The sequence below is a fragment of the Oratosquilla oratoria genome, chromosome 15 (assembly GCF_046742065.1).
Source record: "Oratosquilla oratoria isolate Oo_2021 chromosome 15, ASM4674206v1, whole genome shotgun sequence".
Taxonomy (NCBI): domain Eukaryota; kingdom Metazoa; phylum Arthropoda; class Malacostraca; order Stomatopoda; family Squillidae; genus Oratosquilla; species Oratosquilla oratoria.
Window position 1 is genome coordinate 31,567,072 of NC_134791.1, and position 11,082 is coordinate 31,578,153.

Genomic DNA, 11,082 nt, shown 5'->3' on the forward strand with positions numbered 1-11,082 from the left:
CCATCAGAATCTATATTGTGCAAGACAACATGGCAGCTCTTGCAGGTGAGTCTTTCATTCTTTCCAGAAAGTAGTTCTTGGTCTTTAAGTTTATTTTCTACCCTTCATCAAAGACCTACATATCCATTGGCAGGTCGTAGGCCCAGTGTATACTATGCCAGACAGGCTGCTGTGAATGAAACATTATATCATGCAGTAACAACTGTTGCCTCAAGTTTCACTGGCTGGAAACTCACACCCTCACAGTGGCCAGCAATGGTGTTAATCCTTCTCATAAATTTCTCTGGAAGAAGCCTTGGACTATCATGTGTTTTAGTGTGAGACTGTTTACATAGTATTGGCTTATGATAGTAGCAATTGACAATAGTCAACTCACCTTATGTGTAAGGGTGGAGGAAATACAGTTGAAGTTAATATAGAGATGTTGGGTCTGCTTCAGGGACCAAGTGTCAACCCATTGGGGCTGTATCTCCAGATGAAAGTAAAGATATTGATAAGTTTTGAAGACATACAGTTCTACTTGTTTCTAGCTGGTAATATAGAAACTGGTCCACTGTAATACAGTACTTGTAATAGTCCAGGGGTTCTTTCCAGAGTTTATAGGAAGGCATGAAGACTATTGGCTATTGTGAGCCCACAATTTTTCTTTCATTGAAATTTGAGGTGACAATAATCACTATTATGATTTGGGATCAGACTCCCGCAATTTTAGTAGTTTGTCTTACTATGGACAAAATTAATATGATCATTGTTGGTGCTACATTAATGATGATAATATTTAATACTTTACTACTTTATCTGTACTACTTTATCAGAAGATAGGACTGATGAGAGAGTATTGGGATGGTTTGGACACATGGAAAAAATGAGTGAAAAAAAGATTAGTAAAAGAGGTGTGGAAAGCAAACGTGGATGGAGTGATCTTGAGGGGATGATTAAGGATGAGATGGATAAATGGGGTGAAAGGGGTGTTGAGCAAGAGAGGAATGTCTGTTGGGCAAGGGAGAAAGCAGGAGATAGGTGTGAGTGGAGAATGGCTATGTATAGATGATATTGTGATGCAAGGAAGGTTGGGTAAGGAGTGGTTATGTATGAATGATATTTTGACACAGCCCAAAGAGATTTTTCCCCATCTTTTTTTTCTGTATGAGGGGATGGGGAGGGGGTGTCACTAAATAAGTGAAGTGGCCTTGTAGTGGATGTGCTGTGTCTTGCTGCATTGCCTCTGACCCAGGCCTGTGGATGGGATACAGGGATGACCCATCATCCATGAGAAGCTAAGATGAGAGGGAAGAAAGGGTGGTGGATGGGAGTGAAATGGGTAGGAGTGGGTACTTGCCTTTTGATCTGGCTACCTACCTTGTAAGGGAAATAAACTCCTTGGTATATCAATATACCAAGGGCTTTCTTCCCCTCACCAGGGAGGTAACCAAGTCAAAAAGTATATATCCACACCCACCCATTCCATTCCCATCTGTCATCCTTTCCCCTCTTTCGTCTTAGTATCAAGTTGAACATTTATTTATAAAAAATAAATAAATGAAATAAGATAAAATACTTTAAGTCTGCAACTAAAAGAATGTTACAGATATGCTTACAAATTTCTGCAACAGTAATCGGCTAAATCCATAAAAATGTTAATGTAATGTTAAAAGAAATTGAGGTAATACTTTCTCTCTTTTTTGCAATGTTATTAATTGGGTAGTTGAATATAGCTGATTTTTTTTTTCTTTTTCTTTTTTCTAACCTAACTTCAGCATTAATTACTAATGATTGCTAATATATATTTTGCTTAGGTCTAATTCATCAGGAGAAACGAAGCGGAGCAGCTTTACTGGACAAGCCTAAGGTCATGCTTGTGCAGGACTGTGGTGCCAATATTTGCCTCACCCTTGATGACCTGCCTTCTGGCTGGAAAGTTCACTCAGGAATGAACTACCAGGTAACTTAGACTTATATGTCACTAAACTAGGATGCTCAGTCTTGTTTTACACTTGTGATCCTGTCTTACACAGACTGTCATTATCTGATTAGTTGTTCAGTTCAAGAACTCTCAATCCTTCCAACCCATCTCATTACATTACACAAGTGCAACCAAGAGAATGCAACAAAAAATATACCAGCAGCACACTATTCAAACATCAATAACAGCCTACTACCTGCACCACACAATACATACATTACAAAACACAACACTCAGATCACAGAACAAGCACTTCAGAACCAACCACCAAACTCACTGCTTCTTCAAACCCTCCAGACATTAGCCCTACAAAAAATCCCTCTCAAGAGAAGCAAGAACTACACTGGCACAATTGTATTCAAGTCACCGTCCAACACTAAAACAGAACTAACACAAGATAGGCTTGGTCACAGAAACAAATTGATCCAGATACAATCATCACACAGAAGACACTGAACACCTCATCCTATACTGCCCCACCCTGAACAACATAATATTGTTTCCTTGAGTGACTTATAGGCCAATTCACTGCCTGTTGCTGGGTGCCTGGGAGCTGTGTGTCTCCTGCAGGAGAGATCTTCAACAACAGATTGATTGATTGAATTGTTAATAATTTACTCATACATATTCTTGTTAGTGTATGAGAGCATGTAGGTGTATTATGCATTGTTATTTTCTACTAAATATTTCTTATGTGTATTTGACACCTTATCACAAATTAGCGAATGTTTAGGCCTTGGGAACATTTTCTTTAATAATCTTATATGGTCTTGCTTTTGGCTATTCTATAACAATACATAAATCTTCATGCAAATCAAATACACATATTTCCTTTATTTCTGGCTGCTGCCAGGTTATTTTATTATCTTGTAGTACCCTCCTGTAGCAGAGGGGTTATAGCCCATTTTGAATAACCTTCTTCTGTACTGACATTTTGGCTCTTAACATAGCTGGCACTACCTTACCTTACCATCGTGCCATATCCTCTTGGACTTTGGCAACCATGGAGCGCCACTATTCACGGTCCCTAGTTACTTGTAACATCTGTGCTGGTTTGAGTTGTTTTCCCGTCGCCCTCATCAGCCCGTCCATATACTTCTCCCTCTGCTTTCCTAGCTGGCACTAGGTGCTAATATTCATCTTCATAGTACCCTTTCAATAACAAGGAGTTATGCCCCTTTTCTTCTCCTGTGTAATGCTTAAAGTAGGTGGGTAGGGTGTGGAAGAGAGTTTGTGAATTAGGGAAGGCGGGTATATGCTTCCCAGCCTGATTTCACGTTCCAACAGTGGGATTGGAATGAGGTGACCGGACTTTAACATTAGTTCACATTGAGTGTAACAGTATATCATATAGGCAGCACATTTCTTCATGTCTGGAACATGAAAAAATAGTAGCAATTACTGGAATTCCTTGTTGTCTTAATAATTTCTTTCTTAATTTTCAGGAGATTCCATTTGAGAGAATATGGAATGGAGCTGATAACCTGGTGCACACAGTATTCACTGTTGAGAGAATAGGGGAATTCGCAGGAGCCTTATCCTGCCGTGTGCTTGTTCAACAGAAGGGCTCATCCACACACAAACAACTAATTCGCATTAACACTGACTTCCCTTATGCCCCTGTCACAGCCTCTCCCACACACATGCCCCCAAGGTCATCAACAGGTGAGTCTTGTTCTGTGACTTACAACAGTTTCAAAGTTTAAGATATTTACAGAATATTTACACCTTGCTGGCAGTGCCAAGTTAGTGTAGACATGTCTTTGTTTCAGTTAATTCTAACTTTGAAGTTCATGTTTGACAAAATAGTAACAGCAATAATTGTTGCCTTGAGTTTCACTACGTAGAAAACGTGCAACCCCACAGTGGCTGGAATTGGTCCTCTAGCCCTTCCACAGATGTCAATAGGAAGAAACTTTAGGCTATTGTTTGTGTTGTATTAGTGTGGGACTATTTCTATGTCACCAGCTAAAAGTAGTAAGAGGAGGGGAGCAGTCAGCAGTTGTAAGTTCTAGATATATGGAAAGGTGTAAGAAATACAGTTGAAGTGGTTAGAAAGAAATCTTGGTGGCAATCCAATAAATGAGTGTTAGTCTCCCCAGGTGGAGATAAGTGTTGATATACATACATATATATACCAGTAATTGGCAGAATTGTTTCAACGTAATTCTAGGATAGAGCCTACATGAGACAAGTAACCTGCTTTATCATTGAACATCAGTTAAGGCAATGTGGTCACTTGGCTCAGTTCGATACCTTCATTGAATGTGATTGCATCAACTCAGTTATATATAGCAAGAGTTAGAAGATATGGTTAGAGAGCTTGCCATGGATGGCTCACAGAGCTAAAGGAGAAAGGCTACATGCTGCCACAATATTTGCCCCACTGGTTAATATTGTAAACATTATAAAATTTCAAGTTAATCCTTTGAATAATGAGATCTAAATTAGATTACTTGGTGGCAGACAGAATAGCTAAGATGATGATACTTCCAAAAAAGTGAATCTGGTATGAAATATTCTATTATAGGAGGTACTAAGCTGCATGTATACATCGACTCAGCTCATCCAAAATATTCCATGCTCAGATGTTTTAATACAGTAGCGTGTTTTTTCGTATAGAATATTTTTTGTTACTTACTTTGAATCTACACTCATTTTAGAGAAAAAAATTATACGTAGAGCACATGAGCATGTTACTCTTCATTGAAAAACTGCATTGGATGATAATTATTGAAGCTTAAAAGAATTTTTTTTTATAGTTATCAATGCATTACTTTAATTTAAATGGCTTCCCTTGGTTACAGTGACATCAAGTAGTGGCTGTTCATCCCTAGTAACACTAGCGCCAGAAACTGCTGTGTTCCGTCTCCCTCCAAAGCTACGGCAAGAGCTTTGTCGGTGCTTGGATCCACCCAATGCACGTGGCAATGACTGGCGCATGTTGGCTGCAAGAATTAATGTGGACAGGTAGGTGTGATCAAAGTGGGGCTTTAATCAAGGAGGCTTTGCTAATGATTGTTGAGTTAGATTAGGAGCACCCAATAAATGTTTTAAGTAATGTTCTCTCCCAATAACATGACTAACATGCTTTTAAACAGCCATAGGAACATGTGACATTAGTCCTTTGCTAATATCTAAGGCATATTCATGTGATGTAATGCTTGTCATGCATTTGTTTAATTATTTAATACTTTATATTTTTAGTATGGTTTTCCCATTTTCTTCTTGGTATTTACTCAGTTCAGGTTTACAGGATTAAGGATAATCTCAAAATATCCCTTCTCGTGGATATGAGTTCAGCTAAAAAATTACATCTTTTTTTAGTAAAGAATTTCTAGAATGATAAAAAGTGTAATATAAAAAGTATTTTTATTCTTTTTATTACAATGTATTACTCTTTCTCCTCAGGTACTTGAATTACTTTGCCAGCAAGACAAGTCCAACTGAACACATCCTTGATCTGTGGGAAGCACGACATCGAGAACCTACAGCAATTACAGACCTCCTTAATGTATTCAGGGTCATGGGACGACCTGATGCTGCAGCAGTGCTTGAACAGCATACTGGAGCTTGGATATGAAGAGCTGCCGTCCCCTCCTACCACAGGAGTACCTTCAACGCCTTCATTGTGTCTCATATGTTCATGGGTGCCTAAAAATCACCAGACTGGTAATGAGTAATTTGACTGGCTGTGGTTGATTACAAACTGGAATTTTCTTTTTAGTTGAAGCTTGACCAAAAAGGAATGAACTTTACTCACAAGGTTAAGCTTAAAGCTGAAAAGCCTGTTGTTGTTCAAGCGATTGAATGCTTCTCATCAGTACCAGTCATCATCACTGTTGCATGTAAGTTTAGCCAAATGTGAAGCTGTTCTTTGTAAACCTGTAAAATGCTGGATTACCTAGGGACCACTGATATCCAGGGCACGCACAGCCTCGCAATTGGACAAGCAGTAGGAGATGAAAGAGATGCAGACGAAATTGTAGTGCCTGACTCTTGAATACAAAGACATCGAGTCGAGTCCTAGAAGGATAGATGAAAAAGTACTTGTGCCTAGCTTGATAAAAGTAACAAATAGATTCTTTTATATGTCTGCTTAATGTATTGGACCATTTCGGAGAAGTGTATTTGTATAGTATATTATATTACATGAAATAAATCATGAAACCTAGAACCCAAAGAGCAAACACCCAGTTTGTGTGATTGTGATACTCTGAATTTTAATCTAAAGAAGAAACAGATGTGAAAATACAAATAGTGACTTCCATTAGAATTCATTATGATATGAATTAGTTTATTTATCTTATTAATATTCCACTAGATGTAGTCATAGTGAATTGCTTAAACTGTTATAAGTTGTATAATAAACCTTAACATGAATATGCTATAAAGAAGAATGTATCAAGATGCAAATGTTATGCATATTTTTAAGTGACTTTGTACTTCCTGAAAATGGATGAGCCAGCATGTTTATAGTGGTGATTCTTCAATTTATCTTTCATGGAGTACCATTATGAAAGATTACAGAAATAATTTATTGAAGAAAATTATATGAGAAAGATTGCAGTTTTGGTCCTCTACTATTTTGGTCTTTAGAGATGGGTTGTAAACATCTTTTATTTCTGGTGCCAAAACCTCTGCTGAAACACATACACACATACATGCACACATACACACAAACTGGACAAAACAATAGTGTGTGCAAAAACCATACACGAATTTAAGAGCAAACTAGACACTGCAAGATACATAGGCGGGACACCACGAGCATAGCTCCCCTTCCCGTAAGATACAACTAGGTAAATACACACACACACACACACAGGCACAACTGTGCATGTGTTAATATGCTGCCCTTTGTTAATGTATTAACATGCATGTCTGACATTTGTCTCTTGCCTGTGGCACAGCACATGGTTGGATAGTTTTCTCCCACACTAATGTGGACATAGCAATTGTAAACATATTTGTGCCAGTAGACATATAAGAGGATTTTATGTATTGATTGATTTATTTATTGATTTTCTTATCAATTGACTGATTTATCAATTTATTTATTTTTTGTACCTAATGAAGGAAAGGTTTAGATTTATATCTGGTTTTGTTCTCTTCATATTCAGAATGATGTCCCGGAACATAGTTTTGTTGTGAGCACAAACCTTTTTATACTGTGGGATTGATTTTGTCCACTTGGTGAACATGTCTTTTCCTTTCCTCCTCCTATTTGTCTCCTTTAATTATTGTTAGTACAAGGTCTACTATGCTTTTAGGGGGCCAAACAAAACAAAAAAGAACTGTATTCAAACACTTTGTAGGTCATTCTCCTGTATTTATGCGATATTTGACAGCTCCCTGTTATCAAATGTTATGTCACCCATTGGAAAAAAAAACACGCATTAAGAAAAAATGTGGTATCTACAGAGAAGTGGTTTTTGAGACTGAAGAAGTGGATTTGTATAGATGATTTAAAAAAAAGGATTGAGAATATAAGTATAAAATATAAAAAGATTATAAATATACCATGTGGAAACTTGTATCCCTATACCAAAAGTGTAAAAAGTTCTGGTGAAGATAAAAGTTTGTTTCCTAGGATATAGAGGCATTTTATGTACCACACATACATATACCAAAGGCTTTTTCCCTTTACAAGGTAGGTAGCCAAAATCAAAGGAATGAATAAACTCCCACCCATTTCATCCCCACATGCTCCACTCTCTCTTTTCTTGGCTCCTGGATGACAGGTCATCCCTGCATCTTGCCCAAAGCCCTATTTAAGATGGGGAACCCAAGTCAAGTCACACGTACACACATACCAAAAGACCTACTCACACCACCTCATCTCTTTCAGCAATTTGGGAATCTATTGCCCCCCCTCTCCCACCACCACACTACTTGAGTCAAGCACAATGCAGTGAAGCACAGCTCATCCACTGTGGATTGCAATAACTGAAGCTGGTTTATCCCCATAACTTCAATGTGAGGCAATTGTCCTGTGTGCCTTGGATGAGGTGGAGAATGTTGCTAATCATGGGAGGCTGCTCGAAGGAACTCGTACCTGGATCATGTCATATGGTGGCATCAGTAGTGTTGATGTAACATCTCCCTGAAAAGACAAACACTTGAGAATGGTTGTTGTTAGCTGGTGGGGTGTTAGACCACCCAGGGTATCATGGACCTTGACAGTCGGGGTTGTTAGTCATTAGCTCTACCAGACTCAAGGTGCAGGACCTTGTGATCTCTGTTGAGCATGTGGGTGGGTCAAGGCAGGGATGATCATAGCTCTAGATCTCGTGGCAGTAGTGATAGGCCACGAAATACCTGTGGTAGGCAAGAGTGTAGGCAGGCAAGTGGTAGCATTCAGGCTGGCAGTCAATCTGCCAGGCAAGTGGTGGCAGTCATTCTGGTAGGCAAGAAGCTGCAAACAATCTGCCAGGCAAGTGGTGGCAGTCAATCTGCCAAGCAAGTTGTTGCTATCGTTGTTCCCTATGCTGTCTATCCAAACAGTCCCATCTCCCCAAGGAATGCCATGGCCAAAACAGGATTTTCCCACAAATCCTTTATGGAGTGTATGTTGTGTTGTTTGCGTGTGTGATTCTGTATAATGTAGTCTACCATGTGTTGAATAGTATGGGGTGAAGTGTTACATCCTGGGTCTGCACCACATTCACCATTTAGCAACCCTTCCACTGCATACATTCATCTGTACAGGAGCTGCAAGGAACATCTCTTGGGCTGTATTATCCATTCATTCATTTACAATCTCTCCAAAGATTCATCGCTCTACCTATATACCAAGGACTTTTCTCCCTCAAAAGGGAGGTAGCTAAGTTGAAAGACACATATTGACTCCCATCCACGACTCTTTCCTGCCTCTCATCTTAGCTCCTCCTGGATAACAGGTCATCCCTGTATCCCACCCACTGCCCTGGGTCAGAAGCAATGTAGCAAGACACAGCACAAGTATCCATGACTTATAATCTTCCATATGTCTTCTTCTCAAACTTACTCTACTTATTTCTGCTGTACATAGTCTTTTTATTAATCATTTCTCATTCATTTTTTTGCATATGTCCAGATAACCTCAACAATGTCTGGTCTGGCCTATCAGTGAGCTTTCTTCCAACTTATTTTTGGGGGCTCGCCTGCATATTTCTCACTTTCTCCATTAAAAGAAATTATACTTTTGGTATGTATATTTCCCAAAAACCTCATCTTAAATACATGCAGTCCATTCACCTCTCCATCCACCTCATTCTTGATCTTCCTCTTAGATACCTCCATCCCCTTCTGCTCTCTATATTCTTTTTGCTAGATTTTCTTCTTCCATTCTTTCTTTGTGCATAAATCATCTTAGAACTTTGATCAACCCAATATGCCAGTTCTCTTCCCCCCATCTGTCTCACCTCCATATTTCTCACATTATTCATCCTCTTAATACCCACCATACTTCTTAAACACTTTATTTCAAACATGTTTAGGCTCTTCCTCCTCAAATTCAGTCTCTGCTCCACACAGTACCATGACACAATCACTTTACAATCTTCTCTTTGTGTTCATTGCCAGATATCAAAACATGTTTCAATCCCCCGAGACATTTACTTGTTTCCCCATACTCTATAATTAACCTTCACTATTCCCAGCTTCATGTGACCCAAATATTTAAAGTTCTCCACCTCCAGCCATTCACCTCAACTGCCGTCTGCCCCTCCCATTGTGACTGTCATAACTCTTAGTGCATCTCATCACTTTACCTTAGTCCACATTTACTTTCATCTTTCTCCTCGCATACACCCTCCCAAACTGTGCCAACTATTTCAGTCTAGCCTCAGACTCAGAAATGCTGTCATCCACAGCCAACAACTGACTCATCCCCCCATTCACACTCACCAACTCCTGATCCTTGTTTGGTATATTTCTCACCATACCATCCAATAGGGCTGGGCAAATACCGCTAATTTCAATACCGGAATTACCGGTAAACAACAATGCCGTTACCGGAATTACCGGTAATTTACCGGTAAAAGACTCGTGAGGTAGTAGTGACGTCCCAAGTTCGAGTCACCTTTATGACTTAAATCTAAACAAATTTCATCCTACTATGGTGTGTAGTCACAAGTTTTGTAACGTCGTCACTATAAAAATCCTGCGCTCCGAGTCGTTACTCCAACTCTCGTGGGCGGGGAGTAGGGAGGGGGTGCGTGTAAGGTCACAGCATTACCTCCTCTCCCTCAGTGCATAGGCCTACGCACCAATCCCCCCTCCCCCTCTCACACCCCACTTCCGTCTCTATGTAAGTGCAATTTCATACAAAGAATATATTTTTCACATAGAAACACAATTTCATAAAAGAAAAATAATTACATGCATCATTTTTACACATTACACATAAAAATTCATTTCCAAAATCACCCATTTTTCATTTAGTCAGGACAAAGTTTTTTTGTACAATTGAGGTAATAAAGGTTTTGTGCGAGATGAATTGACATACGTAGGTCATTTTCATAATGTTTTTTTTACAAAGTTCCTCTTATATTAGGCTCAGGAACACAATCTCAACCCTTTGAATTTCTGTCAAAGTTTTTTTCAATTGTTCATAGTTGCCATTTTTTACATTGGAATTACGTTAATTTTGTATTAGCAGGACTCGACGATCCCTATATTTATATTATAGTACCTTTAAATGGACAAAAAACACACGCATATGTTTTATTTTAATTTTTTATTCTGTGCATCCATTTGGATACATGCCCACCGGAACATAGGCTGACTAATCGAATACGTACATTTTGCACTGAACCTCTGCGGGCCGAGATGCGAACAAAACGATCTAGCACGACTGTTAATTTTCATATTCGAATACGTACATTTCGTACTGTGCATCTGTGGGCCGAGAAGGGAGCAGGACGATCTAGCACGTTGAATACGTTCCTGTTAATTTTCATCCTACGTAGGGCCGTCAGTACTGTCACTCAGTACCACCAAGCCGAAACGTGCTTACCGCTGTCTGAGTATTATGGGATAGCTTATCGGTTAACGGAGTCTAAACGGTAGCAGATTTTTTGCTGGTAAGCTACCGTCAAGGTTGTTACCGATAAAACCCGTAACTACCGGTAGCT

General features: G+C 39.2%; 1 protein-coding gene across 1 annotated transcript in view; it reads left to right on the forward strand.

Annotated features, from left to right (window-relative positions):
• The window catches only part of unc-5, a 256,136-nt gene extending 248,664 nt beyond the window's left edge, over positions 1 to 7,472 (forward strand). The window contains exons 14-18 of the mRNA XM_076198739.1: positions 1 to 45; positions 1,797 to 1,942; positions 3,409 to 3,628; positions 4,771 to 4,933; positions 5,375 to 7,472. The exon at positions 1 to 45 is cut by the window's left edge and continues 127 nt beyond it. Of these exons, the coding sequence (XP_076054854.1) occupies positions 1 to 45; positions 1,797 to 1,942; positions 3,409 to 3,628; positions 4,771 to 4,933; positions 5,375 to 5,546 (746 nt within the window). The 3' untranslated portion in view covers positions 5,547 to 7,472. The remainder of the gene's footprint in view (positions 46 to 1,796; positions 1,943 to 3,408; positions 3,629 to 4,770; positions 4,934 to 5,374) is intronic.
• The last annotated feature ends 3,610 nt before the right edge of the window (positions 7,473 to 11,082 follow it).